General features: G+C 41.0%; 1 protein-coding gene across 1 annotated transcript in view; it reads right to left on the bottom strand.

Annotated features, from left to right (window-relative positions):
* ACOXL (acyl-CoA oxidase like) overlaps positions 1-25,026 on the bottom strand; it is a 969,051-nt gene that overhangs the window by 474,303 nt on the left and 469,722 nt on the right. The window contains exon 8 of the mRNA XM_078648763.1: positions 5,915-5,987. Coding sequence (XP_078504889.1) covers positions 5,915-5,987 — 73 coding nt within the window. The remainder of the gene's footprint in view (positions 1-5,914; positions 5,988-25,026) is intronic.

Here is a 25,026-nt window from a genome sequence, read left to right as displayed (position 1 = left end):
GCCCTTTGAACCATCATTGCAAGCTCTATTTCATGAGAGGTGTCAAGCCCACTGGAGTTTTGTATAACAAGGTATAAAGCCTCATCAGTATACTGAAGCGAGAGCAAGCTATCCCCCTCACCATAGTCATCATCAGTATTCTGGGGTGAAGCCTGTTCTAGCACAAGAACAGAGTCAGACCCAAAAAGAAAATAGAACCTGTGTTTTTGAGGCACTGGATTAGAGTAGGGCTGCATGACAACTGGTTGCGCTTTTGTGATTTTGTAGTGCTACCTCGGTTGAGCTTGGGTCAATACCGGCTTGAGGTCCAACAGGCTTGAGATCAGCACCAGGTCTTCATCCAGCAACAGTGGAGTAAATAACGGTGTTGGGGCGGTGTGGAGCAAGATTGCTCTCAGGAGTCAGAGTGGGAAGCTGTACCAGAATTGGTACAGGTCCATTATTTGGTCTCACAGGAACAGATTGTGCCTGGGGAAGGACCTGCAACCGGTAACCCAACTGGAGGCCGTTGTGGTTCCGTTAGGCCTGATGGCACACCAGTGGCAGCATAAGTGCATAAAAGAATTGATGCATGGCTTTCTTGAAGGCCTTGATTTACTGTGGAGTTGACGTCAGCCTGGGGAACTCGGTCGTGTACTGAGGTATAGGTTCTGTGGCAGGTGACCTCAGAAAGGGACTCATATCTTGACCGATCTATTCTTCCTGGAGTTTCAGCCTGACTTGAATCCTCTTGTTTTTGGCGTGGGCATCGTTTACCAGCACACTGTGGAAAAATATAAGGAGTCGCCACAAGACAGACAAAGCTGGGAGTGGAACTCCAGAGGTATGTTGGAAGGCATAGAAAGAAAGGGACTATATTAATCTAAACAAAGCTTTGTTGCTCAACCTGACGTTACCAACACCAGAAATGGACACAATTGGGACATTTACCCGATTTCAACGGGCTCAGAAGGATATCAGATACCTGGGCATCAAGCTGCCACTCAAAATATCCGGTCTATACCGTGCCAATTATCCACCATATTGCAACAATAGAAAAATGATCTTAAAAGATGGGCGCCCATGTACATCTCCTGGCTAGGTAGAATCCATGCCATTAAAATGACTGTCTTACCCAAGCTGAGTCTGGCGCATAGGCCTTGCCCTCATCCAAAAACTGATTACGCACTACTTACCGCATCGGCATCTCAGATCTAGCTCAAAATTTCTGTTGAAAGCGGTCCCAGTTAAAAAAGCCAGATGGGGCGGAAGATCCTTCACTCATCTGGTTCCGATGCTTTGGAACAGCTTAGACCCAGAGATCCGTCTCATTGAAAATGAACTGGCTTTTAAAAAAAGGCTCAAGACCTGGCTTTTCCTGTTGGATTAAGTGTTGACGGTCTTTACCTTATCTGTTAGCGCTGAGATGCCCAAGGGTGGGCACGCGCTTTATAAATCCCACAAACATAAACATAAACATACTTTACCTATTCCAGGGGTTCACTATCGCGCTGGATCGCGGGTACCTGTCAGCCTTGCGCTCTTTGTGATCCGATTTATTTGGAAAAAACATAGGGCTCGCCTTTCATACAAACTGTTGCGATTATCTAAATCTTCAAGGAGTTTGGCCCTGGCAGGCTTGCATCTCTACTATAAAGCAGCCCAATTGAGAGTGATCCCTGAATGGAATGGTCAGCACTTGAGTCAGACAAACACTGGCTCCATGTGGATAGAGCAGTGGCAGGGAGATACACTTGGGGCTTATAGTGGAAGCGAAAAGCGGGCCGCCCCCTCAATGCCTACCTGAGCACACCCACACAGGCTACTCTTAGATTTTGGGATGAGGTGAACAGAATGGCTGACTAGACCACTTTATCCTCACCATTTACCCTGATTCATTATAACCCTGCGCTTGCCCCAGCCTTTCAGATTGGCCTCTTTGATTCTTGGAGAATAGGGGGTTGCCTTACTATCTCAGACTTATTCCATAACTGGGACAGCTTAACTTTTGAGAACTGCCAAAGGGACTTTCACATCCTGGCCTCGGAACACTGTCATGAGTGCTCCACCAGATGCAACGGCGGCAGTTGCTAGAGAGCTTATGCTTATTGGAAGATTTGGTAGAAGTGGGAGTGGATCCAAGCGAAGTATTTTGTTTCTTAACTTGCTCCTATTTGACACTACGAATACCCCGCAGCACGCCATAGGGCCTTCTGGGAACAGACATTAGGTGGCACCATACTAGAAGCTGGTTGGTCCAAAGTACAGAAAGATAGTCCCATATTCAATCATTTGGTGGGAATGAGGGAGGCTCATTGTAAAGTACTTTTTGATCGGTACCTTACCCCACCAAACTTAAAAAAATCTTCCCTAACACATCTGAATTCTGTTGGAGAGAGTGTGGTATGTTGGGCGACTTCAGACACATCTAGTGGGACTGCCGAACTAGTCGACTTTACTGGTCGGAATTCTTAGGCCAAATGAAGGAAATTCTGGGGTACCCGATTCCAGATAGCCCTGGCTTCGTGCTTTTGGGGTTGAGAGACGACTCTCTCAAATGGTTGGGGTTCAGATGATAATAAAGCTCTGTTTGGGTGCCGCAAAGCTTGTGGTGGCTGCTGCCTGGAAACAGAAGGAGGTGCCCTCTGTGTCACAAGGGCATGCAAGACTCTGGCAAGCAGTTACGATGGAGTGATTGGCAGATATTCTCTCTGATACATACAGAAACTTTGAGTATAAATGGGATGCCTTGCTGACTTACCTCTCTAACTGTTTACCTTTGTCTGCTTGAGCAGCCCGGACAAGGGCGCAACATCTCTTCCAATTCTAACAAGTCAAATCTCCCATAGACCCCAGAGAGACGAGACTCTAGACCATGCTGTACTTCCGACCCCTGCCTGTTCCCTTTGTGGGAGGCAACATGCTAACCTGTTCGCTTAGAGTTGACCCCGTTTATCATCAGTTAATGGGTTATTGCTTGGGGGTTGGGAGAGGGTACCAAGGGAGTAATGTTTTGAAACATCTGTTTGTTGACAGTACAAAAGCATGGCATCACAAATGTACTTGCTTAATTCCACTCAAAGACAGAAACTGGTATTCCTGATAGCTATTGTATATTGTTAACTAGGGTTAATGCTGAATACTTTATTGCACTGTATGTTTCTGGGAAAATCAATAAAGAACATTTTGACCCAAAAAAAAGAAGAAACTAGTGAGTGCAGAGGGGTGGCACTTATATGCGCCTCCAACCTGTCACTTCCAGGGTAGTATGCAGTCAGCGCAGAACCACACAACACCACCTGTCAATATGCAGGAGCATTGCTGGAAAATTCTCTGGTTCCACTCTGGTGACTGGGGAGTATTCTAAGGCGAGGAATCCGAGGTTAGAAGTATCTTTCAGATTAAGAATACATATTTGACCAAAAAACAAATAAAACTGAAATGTGAACAGGCTTAAAAGATGGTGACCCTGTGGTAGACGAGATGCCACCAAAGAATGACCAGTTGTAGATCCTGCAGAGGCAATCTGCAATTCCCCCAACCCTAAATGAAATGGAAAAACATGTAGTTTGGTGGGGTGGGAGAACCTACAATTTAGGGTTGTTCTCCCATCCTGAAAACTCTTAAAAGACACTCCTGTCTAATGTAGTTCTGTACTCAAAACAGACATGAGAAAAGAGGGCCAATGTGAATGTCAAATTGCTCAACAAACATTCCTAGAATAAGGGTTATGAATGTATAACAGGCTTCGGGAGATTTAAATGTAAGAGTAAGTGGGATAAATCAGTTGAAAATCCGTGCACCCCAGCTCTCTGAAACAGAATTTCTTATACAGGATCCTATGCTTTGAATACAATTAATCAGAGACTTGCTGCATGGACATCAAGTAAGGGTGTCCAGGTTGTCCGTATCTTTTTAATTTCTGGGGGCAGGTGTTTCGGTTCTTAAGCCAACAGGTCCAGATCAACTTACGTCCAGATCCTCAAGGGGCTTTATTTGGTTTCGTTCCACAAACCAATATCACTGTAAGTCAGCAAGTGTGTGTAATTATTGCACTGGTGATTGCCAGATCACTAGTTTTGGAAAACTGGAAATCTAAGGTGATATTCGCTTTCACTCAATGGTTCGCCAAGCTACAATGGGCCTCCATGCTGCTAGAATTGGTTCTACACAAAATGTTTTAGAAACCTGGAAATATGTTCCCAATTCAAGAGACTAGCTGTTGTATCTCAAAGGTTTCAGGTTTATGCACTGTATATTTTAATTTGTAAGGACTAATTATTTTGTATTTATAATGTGGACGTGGAAAGGGTCAGTGTATCTATTCCAGTTTTTGGTGCTTATATTTCTGGTACTTATATTTCTATCTGTAGTTGTATTTCTATTGTATTTCAACCAGTCTTTTGTATTTACATATGGTAATTATGCGTTATTGATGTTAAACGGCTCTTCTACTTAATACGAATATTTCTTTTTTTTTAAAAAGGGTATCCAGGGGTAGAGGCTGGTCCTTCTGGCATTCCGTTGGTAATACTGGCACTCCCCTTGCCACCGCGGTTTCAGGGACATGAAGGCAGTGGGAGGATAAAGATATAAAGAAGGGTGTTGCCGCTGGTGCTTCGTATCACCGAAGCGCCTCACAACGCCGGAGAAGAGTGTCGCCGTCGCAGCAGACGCCGTCGCATCACCAGAGAAGAGCGTCGCAGGGCATGTCGCGGCTCAGAAGATTCGTTGAGTCGCCACACGGCCATCGGGCGTGCACGCATCGGTGTCGCATCAAGAAGAAGAAGCCATTTTGTTTCATTGCACCGGATCTTCATCGCATTGGCGTTGCGGGTGGCATCACCACGGAAGCGCAGTAAGAAACCGATGCATCACCGTCCTCTACGCAGCAGTAGGGAACCGACGCATCACCATTCTTGTGTGTGAGGAACCGACGCATCACCTTCCCTGCAACACTTTCGTTGTATAGTGTTACGCATCCAAATGTACGTTGAACTCAAAGTGTCGCATTTACCATCTAAAGAGAACTAAGCTATTTCTACCATTTTTAAAGTACAGTATTGTGGATTTTTTTTGTTTGTGGTCTTGTGTTAAGTCTATATAAAAATACTTATTTTTATACTACAACTTGTGTGGTGTCCATCTGTAGTGTTGTCACTGTGTTACTGTGTGTTCACAAACGCTTTACACACTGCCTCTGAGATAAGCCTGCCTGCTCGTGCCAAGCTAACAAGAGGGTGAGCAGGGGTTATTTTAGGAGTATACCTCCTTACCCTGACCAGACGCAAGGGTCCCCATTTGGTCAAAGGTATCTACCTCTGCCAACTAGAGACCCCCAAATCTAACAATGCCCATTTACCGCCATCCAACGTCTGCAGATTTGACCTCATATCTTGCACTTTTTATGAATTTCCATGGTACCCTCTGAGAGGGCAAGATGGGTATGTCTAGTACTATTTATTTGTCCTGCACAGGTCCAAGACCATTCTGCAGACCCTCTTTCATTCAGAACCATCTGGTTAAAAAGATGAGGCAATGAATCCCACAGCTGTACAATAGGTTGGGAGTCCCTACATCAAACTCCCATGAATAGAAATCTTATTTGTCATTTACACACCGCCAAAGAATGCAAGTCACCTCTGGTGCTAGAGTTAACTCCATCCACATAAGGTTTCTCCAAGATAATATTAAGAAAAAAGATAGCAAAATACAAATGTACACGAGCAAAACACAAAACCTCTACACAAGAATACGCTGTGATTATGATATAAGATTTGTACAGTAAAGCTTTCCAGAGCCACCATTAAATGTCCATGCATGGTGCTAGAAACTGCACATTAACATTTGAAGACTTTAAATTCTAATCAAAACAGAACTTTAAAGGGCAATTCCTGATGCCTTTGGTAATTTAGATAGACAAAAATATACTAACTTATCCAGAAGATTTTGTCTTGGAATTCGTACACTGTCGAATCTTAATATTCCATTGTCAACACCATGCAGACCTGGGTTTAAAAATAATAAAAGGTAAAGGCTCTTTACTTAAAAGAACTTTATTGTTATGGTAATAAATGGACATAAATGCTAAATGTGAATAGCTTTCATTCATAATATTTCAACACATAGACAATGAATACACATTTTTTAATGAAGTACTTGTAATAAGCAAGTTATGATAATACAACACTATTTCTTATAAAGATTAATTTCTTGATTGTAGAAACATAATATGATTTTGAGAAAATCCAGAATCTTTCCTCAAGGAAAAAGGAAATGGTACAACCCCCACATGCCCGCATCATTTGCCGCAGTAGCTACAAATATATGGTATAGTGACACCTCGCTTTAAAATCTGCTTGCAGAGAACCAAGAAAGACTGAATCCCCATAAAGAAGCAAGTAAGGTTTGGAGTAAGTAAATAAAAAAAAACCAGATCTAACAAAGATATTTCTGGGTGGATTGTAATTTTAGAATGTATGACGTTACAACGAATTCCGTTGCAACGCATGCCTTTACCACGCATGCGTTACAACGGAATTCGTTTTCCACGCTTAACCTTTACCACGCATACATTTACAACGTTTTTCGTTGTAAATGTATGCATGGTGAGGGCATACTCTTGATAAAGGTTATAAATCTCCCCTTAAATGCCCCCTGCCTCCACTCCTTATATTTACCCCTGCCCTTAACCCTTAATATATTTATATATTTATTTTACTAATATGCCCCTTACCTTTTAACTCGCCTTCTCTCCTTCTTCTTAGGTTACGTCGCTCGTACGTCGTTGAGAGGAAGCGGAAGTTACTTTCCGTTTCCTCTCTAACGACGTCGATTGCTTCAGCTTCGTCTTCACTTTGGCTCTTCAGGTAAGTTTTGTTTTTTGGGGGGGAGACCCCCACAGCCCCCCTTTTTATCCCAACGCTTTTTTTTTATGGGGGAGACCCCCAAACCCCCCCTTTTTTTTTCATTTACCACACATGCCTTTACTACGTATTTCGTAGTAAAGGTATGCGTGGTAAAGCCCCTCGTTGTAACCACGCATGCGTTGTAAAGCATGCGTGGTAAATGATTTCGTGGAAACGGCTTCGTTGTAGAGGCCGTTTCCCGTAATTTTAAGACTGGCTTATAGTCAGATAAAAACAAATCAGGTGCTTTTACTCAAAAGGTCAAGTAACGACTACATCTCACATACAGGTTTGCGCTACAAACAAGGCACTGTCATTGGATCAGTCAATGGTGTTAGGAGAAGAGGTTAATAATACATTCTTAAAATGTGGTAAGAAGAGCCATCCAGGTACATATTGAAACTATCATGTTGACACCAGAAAAGTGAACATTTTAAGTCTGTTTTTTCATGTGTCAATGTGTTTTTTGTTTTTTAAATACCACATTTTTATATCCATTTGTGGTAACATTTTTTCTAATTTATTAGATGGAACACTCATGGCATATGAATCAGTGTCTTGTGCCAATATATTCTTTTCCTTTCTTTTGTATTAATTGTAATGAGTTTTACAAGAACACCACCCATCATAAATTAAGACAGGTCTGAAATTACAGAAAAGAAAAGGCAAAGATTGCTATAATCAATAATATTTCTCTGTCTACTTCTCAGTTGGTTGTATGTGATTTAATAGAAAAACGATTTCATGGAATACAATTATTGAGAAACCATTTCACCAAAACGTGTTAATGGAAATTTTCGGAATGAATGGCATTTACCATTTCATAGATACCAATTCATAGATTATTTTTTTTGTTCTAAATTGGCTTTTGCATGCTTATTATTTAAGGTGTAAATACAATGTTTGCAGGGGGGACCTTAATTGCACGTTCGAACCGCTTAGTGCTGATGATTTCTTGGGTACTGCTGAAGAGGATGCAAAATGGGATATTCCTTCTCTTTAAGAAGTGGTCTCAGAGGGCCATCCAAATCAATCCCCTCGCTCTGGAATTCAATTTAAGAGCTGTTAATGGGAGAACAAGCTCCGATTTACATGGGGTAAATACCTTTAATAGGATAAGCTCCCTGTCCAGAATAAACTACATTCTTATTGATGTCCGACTATGGAGAGACCTGTTGGACATGGTAGTCAAACCCTCCATAGATAGTGATCACAATCCCCTTTGCTTAGAAATTAACAATGTCTGGCGATCGCCTGGTGCAGACCCAGTCATGTCCACTAGAGAGGTAACTCCTACTAATTGTAATAGATGCCTCAAATGGCTTAAAGTTTCCAAGCAGGAACATAAACTGGAAAGCATTAAGGAAGTTCTAGAGGTCAAGAACAAGGAACTTGCGGTGCTTTCTAGGGAAATGGGGGTCCAGTCCAACCTCCATTTGATTTATCAAGAATCAATTGATAAACTGAGCTCATTTTCTATTGTTGAGGGGAAAGCAGGCTCAAAACGTGACCAGGCAAGGCCTTCTAACCCTTGGTACTCCCAGGGCTGCAGGGAAAAGAGGGTGGCCCTATCTCTTGCAGTTAGGAAAAAAGATTCCTTAGCAATCAGAATAGGAAGGAAGGAGTAGTCTAGGGCACAGGTGGAAGCCAAACGAAATTGGGAAGAGAACCACTGGCAGGAATTAAAGCATGCCTCTACGCAGAGGGACTCAAAATACCTTTGGGACTTAATTAACAGTAGGACTAGAAGTAGCTCTGTCCCAATCCCTAATCATATCATGTCCCGACAATGGCAGGACCATTTTTCCAATCTTTATTCGGGAGATGAATGCCCTCTGCCTCTAGCATCTGACCATCCCCCTAATTTCCACTGGTCCCGATCTCATCTCAGACTGCTTCCAGCTCCAAGAGGTGGAGCTAGCAATAAACAGCATTGCTCCCGGCAAGGCGGCGGGCCCGGACGGCCTTCCCGGCGACCAGCTTCTGTATGATCCTAAGCCTTGGGCCCTTTTCATCTTATTGATAAGGAATTTAATAGCGAGGGGATCACCTGTCCCAGACTCTTGGAAAAGAGCTGAGGTTGTTCCAATCTTCAAAAAGGGGAATAGGGAGGACCCTGCCAACTATCGACAGATTAGTTTATTCGATGTGATACAGAAGGTGGTTGGCAGGGTCCTCCTTGCTAGGATTGGAACATGGATGGAGGACGGTAGTATCTTGTCCCATTATCAAGAGGGGTTTAGACAAAAGGTGGGAACAATGGACCAGGTGTTCAGATTCTTCATGATCTACTGGAAAACAGTAATTCTAGGGAAAGGTAGTTTGTATTTGGCCTTTATAGATCTGAAGACTGCGTTCGACCTGGTGCCCCGGGCAAAACTCTGGCATGTCCTTCAACAACTAGGTATCTCCCCCCTGGTTCTTGATATTATACAACGCTTGCACATGGACAATTATGCAAAAATCAGGTGGGGATCACTGGGGCAGTTGACAGAGAGGATTGTGGTGAACAGGGGGTCCGCCAGGGATGAGTGCTGGCACCCACCCTGTTTTCTTTATACATCAACGGGGTGGTTGATTTTTTAAGGCAAGAACCAGCAGACGCTCCCATCTTGGCGAGGGAGAAGACACCGACCCTCCTGTTCGCCGACGACACCCTTTTGATCTCTAAATCGCTGGGCGGACTCCAGAAACTTCTGAACGGGTTTGGCCACTTCTATAATTCTCTGGGGTTGATAATTAATACGACTAAAACAAAACTTATGACTATCAACCCATCCAAACGTTTTAGAAACGGCATCACCCTGAATGATTTCCCTTTGGAAACTGTTGAGTCTTTTGACAACTTGGGATCCGCGTCTCTAAGAACATGAGGTGGGGCTCCCATCCAGCCAAGATGCTCTTAAGTCATAAGCGGGTCTCTGGGGCTATCATTAGAGAGCAACATCTATCTAGGAGTAGGCCAGTAGCCCCTGCGCTTGCAGTCTATGACGGCAAAGCACTCCCTTCGGCCCTATATGGGTCCGAACTCTGGGGCTTTGAGAACGTCAGTGAGCTTGCCAAATCTGAAAATAAGTTCATGAGAGATCTCATCTCCCTCCCTGCCTCGACCCCCTTGAAACCTTTATTTTATGATATGTGAAGGCGTTCCATTCAGGACATTGTACGATTGTGTCCCCGTCTCTTCTGGGCACGTATAAGAAGGGCCGCCGAATTGTCCAACTATGAGGCAGCTCTTGATGAACTGATATTAGCTGACACTGGGAACAGGATTAAATGGATAACTTTTAACAGATATAGGTCTTAGGGAGGTCTGGGTTAGCCAGGTCCCCCCCCCACAAAGCAGGATTTGAAGCGGGCCTACTGGGATTGGGTCCAGACACATGAGATTTTGAACCCCAAAATAGGGAAACTTACTGAGGGGTTCTTTGAACATAAATTTATCTGTAGACTGGAACCCTACCTGGACTTCATACAGGTCCCTAGGGATAGGGCACTGTATATGAAGCTGAGACTAGGGACTCTTCCCACCAGCAGTGTGACTGTTTCTTGGAAAGGGCCAAATACGACATCTATGCCCTGCCAGGTTGCGCCTACCACAATGAGTCAACTGCGCACCTTTTATTAGTCTGTCCAGCCTACAGATCGGCCAGAGCCAAGTGGCTCAAACCGGTCTGTCAATTGATTGGCCCAATGAACCCCTGTGCCGCACTCCGCATCTTGTGTACAGATACATCATCATTGACATTGATTTGCAGAGTGGCTAAGTTTTTAGGCTCTGCATGGCTGATAAGAAATAAGATCTTGGCAAAAAAGGCAATATGCCCCACCAGCTCCGTCACGCTATGAGAACAGAGATTGGGCTTAGAGTGCCCTATGTTTAATCTAATTGCTGCTATATTTCTGCTACAGTGTTTTAGCTTGTGAAATGGTCTACTTTTAATCTTTTGTACCTGTTAAATGAATGGATTTTAATATGTAAATTACAGTGTAAAGTATAGTATGATGCATGTCGTATCTTAAATTGCTGTATATATATTTTTTTAACATTTTAACTTTCTTAAAATTGTATATGCTTTTATGATATTTTATGTATCGAATAAAGCTCATACTACTACTACAATGTTTGCAGGTTATGTTATGCAGATTTGTAGAGCACACTATCACCTGAAAGGCTGGCTTGGCGCAGAGCAGGAGTGAGTCTAGGCACACCTTGGGCGTAGTGGGACTACTTGCAGAGACAGAACTTCAGATTTTTGTGGAATTCAAGAAGTGAGGAGGAGGCGTTTATGTGTAGTGGCAGGTCTTTCTATGCTTTAGGAGCAATGTAGGAGAAGGTTCAACCACCGGATCTGCTTTTCCGTATGCGTCTTACTTTCAGAAACAGTTTTGTTTGAGGTATTTTTTTCAGTGGTTTACTTCAGGGGTCATTATTTCAGATTTATATCTTTTATATTGACAATTACTTTGGATGCTTTTAATTCGCTGGCTCCTCACCACTTCTAAACATCATTCATCCCTGTCTCCTCACAACTCCAAAACACCACCAATCCCTGCCTCCTAAAACTCCCTTAATACACCTAAAGTACACCCATTCCTGAACCCTAGAAGCCCTTTCTACCCCATTCTCCACCCATCCCAGAAGCCAAAAAAAACCTCACTACATCGTCCCTGGCCCCATTCAGGAACCCTAAAAGCCCTTTATACCCCTAGACGCCACTCATCTCTGAACCCTAAAGCCTGTCAGTACCCCTAAACTACACCTATTCCAGTACCCTAAAAAAAGCTTTCTATGCCTAAACCCCACGCAACCATAAACCCTTAAAACCCCTCAACACCTCTATACTAAACCTATTCCTGAACTCTAAAAACATCTTTCCACACCAAGCTCCAACCAATCCTGAACCCTAAAAACTCTTCAGCACCCTTATCGTCTACCCATCACTGAACCCTAAAACATTGAAAAACACAGCTACACTCCACCCATCTCTTAACCCTATAAACACCTCACACCAATAAACTCCACTCATCCATGAACATGAAAAACACCTCATCTCCACTAAACTCCGCCCATTTATGGTACCTAAAAAACCCTCATCAACCCTAAACTTCCAAAAATCCCTAAACCATAGAAACCCCTTTCTGTGCCTAACCTCCACCCATTCATGACCCCTAAAACCCCCTCATTCCCCTTACACATTACCCATCAATGAACCAAAAAAACCCGCACTGGTCCTAAACTCCACCCAAGTTTAATGTAATTTTAAATGTGTCCTTAAAATTATTTTTCCTTTAAAATGTTTCCTTTCATTTTCGATTCATTTGTATTTCATTAAAATTGTCTTGCTTTAAATGGTTTTTCCTTAAATTTTGTTTCCTCCAATGTGGTTTCTCAGTTTTTGTTTTTCCATCAATTCACAAACATAATTTACTTATACCTCACAAGGGTGCGCACACAGATATATTGGAATATATAGTCTCAACTTGTTATCATTCTTATCAGTAAAGCTCTTCCAACTGAAACTAGATACCATAATGAAGAGCCTTAGTCTCTCTGTTGAAGAAACTAGAAATAGACGGATAATAATATTAGCTGTAAGAAAATGATAATTTGTGTTGTCACCATGTGCAAGCAAAGATGATATTGTTATTAAACTAACTCATAGTTAAGCCTCCAAAATTACAAAGTCTCAAAGTGCCCTTTAAGATGTTGATTCTATAAATACATAGCCGTACTGAAGAAATATGTTCTAGAATTATCCTTGAGGATCAGCATGTGGTACTTCTAATGATACTATTTCAAAAATATTTTTGTTTTGTAAATAGTAATCTTAGATCCTCCTTGATGAGTGTATTACTATAAATTCTGTCAATGTTCCTTTAATGAAACTCTAATTCTAAATTATCAACTAATCATTCTTAACCTTTTCAAAAACATGTCAATGTGTACTTTCAATGGTGATGGATGCATAGATGAAAGTCAATCATTACAAAACAATCTGCAATGCTCAGTTATTTTACTGATTAAGACATCCCGGGTGTGGACTCATGCTTAGACTCTCTGACTGCGATATTTGGAATGCCGGTGCGAGTCTTTTATTAGACCCGATCGTGGCTATTACCATTGAACTGTTAGTTCTTTCATTTACCTATTTTAGAGAAATATAATTTGACTATCTAGCGTTTTTGGTATTGTATGTTAAAGTAGACTGTATTGGCAAGTATGTTTTGGTGAAAGTATACCAGCTTCTTAGGCCAATGATGTCGGTATACCGATTATATTTTAAAAATGTACCGACTTATTCCGTGAGAATGTGCATATTGTGACAATTACACAATATCTCACTTAATACCTGTCTCATTTGATTATTGGATTAGAATATTGGTGAATTACTGTCTTATTTAACTTAGTAAGTGTAATAGACTAATTATTTAGCCACTACAAGATGGCGGCCAAGTCCAAACTCCGGACCGGGGGACATGGCGCGTCTGTTGAACGCCAGATTTTGGTGTGACTGAAGCACGGACATACTCGGAACCGGTAAGATGAGCGCTGTTGAACAGTTTTAGTTATATATTACAGGGTGTGTCAGGGAATCAGTAGCGTTGCTAACCCCGTGATCCCTTCTTCTTCTTTTCCTGATAGAGGAACACGTAGTCGTGTTTCGAATTCTTGACTCGATTTGAATACAACATATCATTACTATTGCCCATGGTGGGACTTTAAATGATTATCACCTCGTGCAGATGACTTTGCTGCAAAAGGAGGTGAGTTTTGTTTGCGGCAGTATATTGGGCTCACTTATGTATTTGATATATCTTTTTATAGTCGGTCTTTTTGCACTTTTTGTTTACAGATTTCAACAAAAAGAGATCTTATTGAATTAATACTGGTAAAAAGGATTACCTCTGAGGAATATTACAATTACCATATACTGGATATAACGAAACTGTTAGAGGAGACTCCTGTTTAGTGAGTATTTATTTGGGTTAGGATTATAGGTTGGTTTACACAGATTCGTGTTAGGATATATTTTAGGATATATTTTGAATGCGGAATTCCTTTATTTCAGAATTTGGTTTCTCACATTATTTGTGACCATATATACAATTTTATGGCACATGGATTACCAGTTGAGGTAATTTTTATTTAACTTATTTTTCTTTATTGGCATCTTGGTCCTTCCATAGACACTGTGGGGTACACTTTAATTTTGGTTTTTCTTAAGTGACCGTTTCACAACTTTGGGACTATATTCCTTACCTTTTACAAGGTTGTTTATTACTCTTCCTAATTTCACGTTCTTACATTATGGAGGTGATGTTAAAACTTATGGAAGAATGTCTAATAATTATATTTCCTAATTACTTCCTCTTGGGTTGCAGCCCTAATGAAGTCATTGAGGCATGACAATAATGCTTGACGAAACACGTGTTGGCTGCTGAGAATATTATTTGCTGGGAGAATAAACAATAAATCTCACTTGGATATACTACCAGGATTGAACATTGAGCCCCAGTGTCTTTTTACCTCAAGATTACAATCGAGTGGATATTATCTCGATAAGGACTATTGGATGACGTGATCTTTATTGACAATCGGATGTTGTGACCTTACAATTTGAACTTGTTACAATCAGAATAATTTTTAATTATAACACATATTGTGGAGTGCTCAGTGAGAAATTATATAATTATGTTTGTGTCTGTTACCATAGGCAGAATGTTGCTGGATCTTTAAGTGATTATAATACTGCATCGCAAACACATAAGATGATGGATGGAGCGCCGAAACTTTTCAGACACTCAACCCCAGTCACAGATCTGAATTTAATCCATTGTTCTTCTGCTCACTAAGCCTCCCCAGTTTGGACCCAGCCATATGCAAATTAGTCTTGACCCTGTTCCTCATGGGAACAGTCCAGCCGGAACTGCCAGGCCAGGTCCTCCCTGGACCGGAAACAAGCATCCTGTGACCGGTTTCGAGGTGTCACCCATCATCAGCCAGGCTAGCTTGAATCCAGTGGCAAAGATAGCAAGTGACCCAAATCAGGGCATATCCTGGCCCCTTAGGGTGAACATAGCAAACATAATAAGTTGATGGACGTAGTGCTTAAACCTCTCAGACACTCACCCTGTCACAAATCTGGGTTTAATCAATCATCGTTCTACTGCTCTCTAAGCCTCCCCAGTTTGGACCCAGCCATATGCAAATTAGTCTTGACCCTGTTCCTCATGGGAACAGTCCAGCCCGAACTGCCAGGCCAGGTCCTCACTGGACCGGAAACCAGCATCCTGGGACCGGTTTCGGGGTTTCACCCCATATCAGCTAGGCTAGTTTGAATACAGTGCCAAAGTGAGCAAGGGACCCACGTCTGGGCATTCCTTGGCCACTTAAGGCGAGCAAAGCAAACACAATAGGATGATGGACAGAGTGCTGAAACTTTTCAGACACTCAACCCCAGTCACAGAGCTGAGTGTAATCCATCATCGTTCTTCTGCTCACTAAGCCACCCCAGTTTAGACCCAGTCACATGCAAATCAGTATTTATCATGGGAACAGTCCAGCCCTAACTGCCAGGCCAGGCTCTCCCCTAATACTGCATCAACAGAACCTATTTGTGGAAATGTGCGGGACATGACTGATGGCTGTGACCAAGATTTCCATCACCATTTCAAACACACCTGGAGACAAGGGCAACCAGTGCCCCATAAAGTCCTCCAATTAAGAGAGTCTAAAATGACTGTGAGGGTTATGAGAGCTTTCCATTCATGTACAATGTTGAAAACATCTTCCTAAAGAAATTTCTAAAACCACATTCTTCAACTATATATGACACACTGTATGTGCCCTGCACTCTGAAGTTACCATGCCATAAAGCAGTGCTATACAAAAATCCTCAATAAATAAATACACATGAATACACATAAGTCATTATAAGGCCCTTTATGCATCAAAACATATGACTGCTGTTAGTTAAAGCTACCATGCTAATAAGCTTATTAAAGATCTCTTTAATGGTACTTCTCTTACAACTTTCTCCACTTCAGATGCTGATTTTTCAGCTAGTAAGGAAATTGCTAAATTAACCAACAAGCATGGTCTATAATTGCCTCTTCTGTGTCGTAACATGATTTGAAACTGGCTAGACATGACACTTCCAAATAATTTATTAACAATGAATTGGAGATAATACCACTGAAACATGTTTAGACAGCTCAGAAATGAAGAAATTAGCTGTGAGAATTTCAATTGCCAACCTGCTCACTTCGCCGTCTTCAATCAACAATGACAAATTAGGTCAACACAACCAATTGTGGTATTATGCAGTGTCTGATTAGGGCTTTCAATACAAATTCTGAAGTAGCACCATTCCTCATATCACAGGATTCCCTTTCTTACCACGTGGTTAGTTAATTACACAAGTTTGAACACATTTCTTATAAATATACATATATACATATGCAGCATAATAGACTGGGACTCCATATGTCCCAAGCAAATGGAAGAAGTGTGCACTTTGCTCTAGACCCCCACTTAAGATACACACCCAACTCATAAATCTCCTTCTTCATTTAAGGCCAAACTCTAATGGCCATTAATTAAGTTTTTTATTTATAGTCAATATGAGACCCCAAAGATTTGCAGATGTCTGAAGTATCTTCTCAATGGCTTATGGGTAGAAGTTCACCCTGTTTGACAGCACAACTTTGAAATACTATGCTTTAGGCCTTTCTTTCTCTAATATATCAAATTCTCATTGGCAGTCTTTAAAGTGATTGTATCCTGTGTGAACTAGTAAACCTCATTTAACCACTTGGATGCTAAGGCCCTGGAAAGATTTATTAACAATTTCCATTGAAATCAATGGAAACTCCATGACGAGCTGGGCTCGTCATGAGCGTCGAAGGGGTTAACTTATACAACCCCACTCTTCCCATGCCTGAAATATCCACACATTGTCTCAAGGAACACATCTGAATTCCTGCAACTTTTTAAATGCTAAAGGCAATGAGGTCAATCACATGTTAAAGGTGCCTGCCCCAAATTTCCAACTGGTGTGTAACTAGGCGGCTTTTGTAAACTAATTGTGATTGATGGAATTTCAATAGACACATCATATCTCTAAGAGGCTTTCTACTTTCTTCCAATCCATTGGCTACAATTGTTTAGTTAAGTATCTTTACTTATATTCATTCAGAATTTGAAGTTGCACTTTTTCAAAGTTAAAAGGGAATATTGTGAGAAAATACTTCCCCTTCCACTTAAGATGAGAATTTTCCTGTGGTCTATAAATACTTTAATATATTGTTCAGAAAGTTATTCACTGTTTAGTCAAATGTGCGGTCATCTATTTCAGGTATGTGCCTGGTGCCTAGTAAGATCCAGTTTGTATCTGCAATATCCTGGCATTCTGCCGCATTATGTACATAGCCCATAGGATCTTGCACTGGATCCCTGCAAACTATAGGAGCTAGTGGAGTGCTTTTAGGCTGTTTTTAAATGGCAGCACTATAGACAATTTGAAGCCTTTACAGCCAGTCAACGTGGTTATTCAGGATTGTTGCAAACCTAACGCTAGTTTATTTGGAGCAGTGGAAAGGTTTCATACGTTAATGATTGATGCAGGGTGATATCCTTGACCACAGCTTTGTTTTGGGGGCAAGTGGCAGCTCAGAGTCAAACAGGACTTTCATGTGTCTTAAATTCTGTGAGGTTGATGAAGGTGTTCCTGAGTTTGGTGGCAAAATGAAAGACATTAGAAAGAGCTCTCTATGATCAGAAACTCAATATTGGCTCCATTCATTCATAAGGAGCTATTTTCCATCCAGTGGAATATGAAGTCCAGATAACACCTCATTCCCAAGTTTTATTGCAAACAGCAGTAGACAGTAATGGGAGTGACACCTGTGGCACTACACAAGACACAATCTGGGAGGTCAATACCACTGACTTCATCCACCCTTATTAGATGCCTATGGACATTTAGAGTCAAATCCAAACCAAGACAGGTATAATTATACAATCCCATTGTTTCAGCCGTGCCAGTAGTATGGCACTGTGTGCCGATTTGTGTAACACTTTATTGAGATCGACAATATAGGCCTACAAAAATATAGCATTCATGACATCACCTACCACTGCATCATCAAAGGAAGGATATATTTATCTTTTCTGACTTTGCATCTGCGCGCATAGACTTAACCTGGAAAGTATTGATTAGGTTGATGTAGCAAATACAATATCTTTATCAAGTGAAATATAGAGCAAACAATACAGTAAGGGTATACCACTGTGTCCTAAGTAGCTGACAAGTCAGGAAGCATTAAGGGTGAATTTATTCCTTTATTCAAGCACCGGAGATGCTCTACATTGTGTGTGCCAAGTCTGTGTCTCTGGTGGGCTTACATACTAAATGATGTTCGAGAATATGGTGGTTCAGGACTATATATTTTTGAAGTCCTCTTGTTTCATCCAATTCCATAATTTTACTCATGTGGGACTGGTCAATAGATAGCCAGAAACACTGGGTCAATTTTTCAAGAGATAAGGGATTGCCTCTGATTAGGAATGAGATATTTTCGATGGAGGTTAAGTTGGAAATGTAGATATTTTTCATACACCAGGTTAGGCTGGTCTTCTAAGGCAAGTTGGGTAATTTTCTTTCAGGGACAACCTCCGCATCTACTCTGTCTCTAAAGGCTGGATAATGGCGAATTGAGACTGTAGCTCTGGTAAAGCAATGGAGATAAGATGAGGGGATTTTTAGTACTTTTATATAGAGCTGGAGATTTTGGTTACTCAAACTTGAAAACATCCAGTCAAAGTGATGCTGGAATATAGGTACGTCTTGGTGGGCCAATACATAATAGATATTGAAAGTATACTCTTTCTGATATGGTGCCTTTCCTAATGCCATTTGCAATGACGCTCTCAACACCCTCATCTGAGTCTCTCCTATATCTTTTGCAGAAGAGGATGCCTTTTTCTGGTAGTCTCTTGAGCATCGGCATACCATGATGTAACTGAGTTGTTTTATCTTGGCCAACTCCTTATTTTACCAAATGTTGGTGAATTTGAATCTAGTGGCCAATACGTAAGATAAAGTGTTGTGGAACTATTTTAAATCACCACCAGGGTCGGAGGCTTTAAGAGGGTTTATTTGATTTCTCTGTATGCTGTTTTAAACTCCTCAGTGGTTATGTATTTATAGATCCTGACGGGTTTGGTCTCGTCTGGCAGCTAGGGTTGGAGAAGGATGACAGGATGGAGAAGGATGACAGGTTTGAGAGATGGACGGGTATATAAGAATGATCCAACCAAATCTGCAGTGCCACCAACATAGTACAGATTTCTGTTACATATTCCTACTCAGTTGCAGCATGTGCCTGACTGTTCGTGTTTGGCAGACATGACATTTTTGAAGGCCATGGCTTGCAAGTTTTCAAGGAATTCCATAACTGTGCTATCTTTCCCTATACTGATTCTGCCCCACCAGCAGTCAGCTAAGTGGGTCTCATTGACCAGACCCGACTTAATGGGGTGAAATAGAGAACCACATTATGTAAATAAGACTAATCATCAGCTATATTTATTCACAATTACTGCTGACTGAGAAATTTTATGGCACTGGTGAGGTTGGTGCAGTTAAGAATCAAATATTTTTTTAACATTCACTTTAAACCATGATAACAGTAATGTAGAATACCTCTGCAATTCTTTAAGGTTAATACATGTTTCTTATTGGAACGCCTTCTACGCCGGAATCAAAAAAACCCTGCTACACAAGCTTCAAGCCATCCAGAACACCGCAGCCAGACTCGTCCTCGGAACCCCAAGACAAGAGCACATGACCCAGCACCTACAAGACCTCCACTGGCTCCCCATCGAGAAGAGAGTAACCTTAAAGCTACTCACCAACGCCTACAAATCCCTCCACAACATCGGACCCAAATACCTCAATGAAAGAGTCTCCTTCCAAGTACCCAAAAGGAACCTCCACTCCACCGACCTCGCCCTGGCAGACACCCCATGCATCCGCAGAACCAGAGCAGGCGGAAGAGCCTTCTCCTATGTCGCAGCAAAGACCTGGAACAAGCTTCCAGTCAACATCAGACGCTCCCCCACTCTGCACACCTTCAGGAAGAGGTAGAAAATATGAGAGGTACCCCTTAACAAAAATCAAGGGAAGTAGGGTTAACCAACCAATAAAAAGGAGAGATTCCCTTGAGAAAAAGTACCATTTATATGGCTTTATGGGCAAAAACAATTACAAGATTCACATATGAGAAAAAAGACCACCGTTTATTGATCATACAGTAATTAAAAAACTGGACAGAAAAAACCACTTGACACAGATTTAAAACAATTTAAACCATAAAAAACCTAAAACAACTGACATTCAATGTTGACCAGCAAGATTGATACGTGAAGACAGAAAACAGTAAGACATAAAACTTGTACAGTACTAAGTGTATATCCAAACTCTATTTCTGACACCAACTCTATTTCTGACACCAATGTTATGTACACAACAACAATACAGTGTATCCACAGGGATATCCGAGTCAAGGATTATACTGGAGAATGCGTCGATGCGTTTCGGTGGTTTCTCACAATTCTATCCACCTTTGTCAAGACTAAAAATGATATCTGTCGTAGTTCAGGGGTCAATATAATCTCCCTTTAAATCCACTTTTGGATGTTGTCAGATTTCCATTATTTTAAAATATGGTATAGGCCACGAAATGTTGGCTTCATATATCCGTTTTAACATTGCATCTCTTCATCGAGCTACAGGTAGAGGTCCTGTTATTAGAGCGCTAAACACGAGCAGTAATCGTATCCAGTAATCGTATCCAATAGTTAAGCCTCATAGAGCGCTTTTCTTTCCATTTAAAAAGGAACCAGGGGCGCTTACGTCATGTCCTTGCGGTAGAAACGATTGTTTCACAGAAAAACCGCAAAGGACTGCCTACTTCTCTGGTTCTGTGGCTCTCACCGCCACAGAACCAGAGAAGTAGGCAGAAGTAGGCAGTCCTTTGCGGTTTTTCAGTGAAACAATCGTTTCTACCGCAAGGACATGACGTAAGCGCCCCTGGTTCCTTTTTAAATGGAAAGAAAAGCGCTCTATGAGGCTTAACTATTGGATACGATTACTGCTCGTGTTTAGCGCTCTAATAACAGGACCTCTACCTGTAGCTCGATAAAGAGATGCAATATTAAAACGGATATATGAAGCCAACATTTCGTGGCCTATACCATATTTTAAAATAATGGAAATCTGACAACATCCAAAAGTGGATTTAAAGGGAGATTATATTGACCCCTGAACTACGACAGATATCATTTTTAGTCTTGACAAAGGTGGATAGAATTGTGAGAAACCACCGAAACGCGTCGACGCATTCTCCAGTATAATCCTTGACTCGGATATCCCTGTGGATACACTGTATTGTTGTGTACATAACATTGGTGTCAGAAATAGAGTTTGGATATACGCTTAGTACTGTACAAGTTTTATGTCTTACTGTTTTCTGTCTTCACGTATCAATCTTGCTGGTCAACATTGAATGTCAGATGTTTTAGGTTTTTTATGGTTTAAATTGTTTTAAATCTGTGTCAAGTGGTTTTTACTGTCCACTTTTTTAATTACTGTATGATCAATAAACTGTGGTCTTTTTTCTCATATGTGAATCTTGTAATTGTTTTTGCCCATAAAGCCTTATAAATTGTACTTTTTCTCAAGGGAATCTCTCCTTTTTATCACCTTCAGGAAGAGCCTCAAGACCTGGCTTCTCGACTGATCCGCAGCTGCATCCCCCAGCGCCTTGAGACCCTCACGGTGTGTAGCGAATTTTATAAACCCCTGATTGATTGATTGATTGATTGTACCAGACAAAGTAGGTTATCCTTCCTTCAATGTTGGTAAAGCATTTAGCTTGTAAATTGCATAGTAAAGTGGAGAATGAGAAAACAAACAATGGGAGAAGAACTAGGGATATTTTCCCTCCGATTGACAGGGATAAAGTTATGCTCATATAGTACCAAAATATCTTCTGTTACCCCCGATCCCTACATAGCTTTTAGAGCGTATGGTATAACAAGCCTGAAGAATTCCTGAAAGAACTGTAAGAGTGGTAATAAATAACAGAGTCTCGATATTAAGTTGGTGATTACATCTAAAGTCTACTTTATATTGTCTCGACCGGTTATAAAGAATAGAGCCTTATCATACAGATTTAATCTAGCCTTACTATTAATTGATGGTATAGTTGTCTGAGAAGTCTGAATTGCTAACACAAATGTATCCAGAGGCATATCACTAAGAATGTGTGAGAGAGGGCACCCTTGTTGTTTACTTCCAGTAAGTTACACGGATGCTGCAAACTCTTAAGTTTATTATAATTGAAGCAGACATGCCTGGGTAGAGTGATCTTATTAACCTTGTGATATGCGGTGGAAGATTAATCCTTATTCAGGATGAGGAAGGGACAGTCCACCCCATGACAGCAGAAGCCTTCTCTGCATCCGATAACAGGACCACTGCAGTGGCTTCCCGTACAGTGAATATATCTATGGGTTTGCTTAAATATGGCATTTCAGTAAGGATATTTAATTTAGGAATAATACATTTTTTATCTAACCACCTCAGACATGTATGGTGTTAGCCTACTGGTTATTAAATTAGCCAAAAATGTATAATTGATATTTAAAAGTTTGATCAGCCTATCATAAATAATAATATTTTCTGGCGGTTTACCAAGTTTAAAAAGCTTATTAACACCCCAATTTTCAATGAGAAAGGAACATCTCCACCCATTAAAAGGCGATTAACCATAAGTTTTAATGGGTTGACTGGTTGTGTAGCAAATGGTTAAAAAAACTTGGCTGGAAGGCCATCATCCAAATGTGCTTTACCATTGGTGAGATCAGCTATCATGTCTATAATTAAATTATCTGACAGAGGCTACATCAGGAAGCTACTAGTTTCTGCAGGGAAATAAGGAATTGTAAGTTTATCTTGAAACTTCTCGATTTCTCTAATGTAAATTAGGTGATTTGATTGGTAAAGAGTGTCATTATAGTGTTAGAACATAAGCACTATGGGCCAGATGTAGGTAAATACTATTTACCTATTCTTAATTACCGAATTATAACGATTCGGTATTTAAGAATAGGTAAATAGTATGTCGGTAATTTTTCGGTAAATTTTACAGAATCTGTAAAATTCGGTATTTACCGAATCGGTATTTACTGATTCGGTAATTGCCATTTATTCCTATGGGCCTGGAGGCCCATAGAAATTAATGACAATTACCGAATCGGTAAATACCGATTTGCTAAAAGGGGGAAAACATTGAAGGGTGGCAGGGTGTCACTTTGACACCCTGTTGCACCCCTTAATTGTGAATGGGTGCACATGTTGTAGACATACATGCCCTAAGGGCATGTATGTCTGCAACATGGCACTGTTGGAAAAGCAAAAAAGATGCTTTTTCAAAGGTTTTCATTATTTACCACCAACTTGTAGTTGGTGGTAAATAACGAATCCTTAACTGAGGAATGCACTAACTTGAGTGCTCCCTACATCCTGGATTCGGCAATTTACTGAATCGGTATGTTAAGAATTCGGTATTTTACCGAATCCTTAAATTACCGATTCGGAAAAAAATACCGAATCCTACAAAAATGCCACCTACATCTAAAAAGCCCAATACCGGTCGGTAACGGCCGAAATTCGGTAATTTGGGCCGTTACCGACCGGTATTGAGCGACCTACATATATTTCCTAATTCTTTAACCAGGAGGGCACTGATGGAATTGATTATAGCATGTATTTCATTTCTGGTCGTCCTCTCTTTAGAAGTTCGGGCAAGCAATATGTCTATTTGTTCCCCTTCTTCATACCTTTTTTCACTATTGTAACTACTTTCACACTACTGTTGCATATAATGACCTCTTAGCGTTTATTTGGCTTTGTTCCTACTGTGCTTTGTCCTCCTTACTACCACATCAAATAAACCCCTGTTCAGAAGGCATAAATAATATTTTTCTGTGTATTGTTAAGGACATTTACATTTTAAGAAATAATTTTCAGTGGACCCATCTAAAATGTCTATACACAGAATAAAGGGAGGTAAAAACCTGAGCGCCCTGAGTTCAAGATTCTCTTTAAAACATGGAGGCTCTTTAAGCCCACGTTTGCCACAGTTTCACTAATCATCAAAATACAAAAAATCCAGTTTTTTTTTTTACTTTTTCTATACTGACCTCCACATAACCTCCCTTGTTCTCACTTCTTGTGCTACCCAACATCCCTCCTAAACAGTGCCCCCCAAGTATTTATTCAAACGTTGCAACAGATTCTGTTAAAAGATGCTTTGGACCTAAGCAACTTATCATACACTATTGATAGGCAGGTGCTCAAGCCATGTTGGTTAAACAGTCAGAAATTAACATTCCGGCTTAGGAGAAGATTGAAATATTCACCACTACCTCTGAAGCAAAGGAGTTTTTGAATATACTGAATACATCTTGAAAAGTTAAAAACCACCAGAAAAAGCAGAATGATGAAAATAGTACACAATATTCCATCTTGTTCTGTTATCGTGCTATGGGTGCAGGAAGGGGGAAAGGCTGATGGCTGCACTGAGGATAGGATGGACTCTCAGAATCATACTACAAGTGCTATTTGATGGCATATTTTAGGAAGGGAGGGCTTTGGGGTGGACATGGGGTAGTATGTACCCAGAATCCAGGCACAGGGTGGGTACTCCAGGGGAGTGGGTTCTAAGGATAGGCTGATATCTCTGATGAATGCCTCAACCAAGATCTTCAAAGAGAAAATATTGGTTGAAAAAGAAGCTCCCATTGAGAAAAGGGAACATGCGACCGAACACTGTTCAGTCGCACTGTAATGAGCTGATAGGAATCGCCGACTTGGTGTTGATCGTGCCCAGGACTGAGTCAGTGTCGGGCGGAAGCAACTCCGCTCGACATTGAAATCAGCCTCTTAATGTCAATACAGAAGCAAGTATCAGGTTTGAGAATGCCAAAAATTATGCACGCCCCTTTCCTGCCATAAAAGGCTGTGTCCTGAGTCCGATTTTATTAATATTTGTGTTAATGATCAAA

This window comes from Lissotriton helveticus, chromosome 6, assembly GCF_964261635.1.
Source record: "Lissotriton helveticus chromosome 6, aLisHel1.1, whole genome shotgun sequence".
NCBI classification, from domain to species: domain Eukaryota; kingdom Metazoa; phylum Chordata; class Amphibia; order Caudata; family Salamandridae; genus Lissotriton; species Lissotriton helveticus.
Note: the sequence above shows the minus strand (reverse complement) of the source record. Positions and strands in the feature narration are given on the sequence as shown.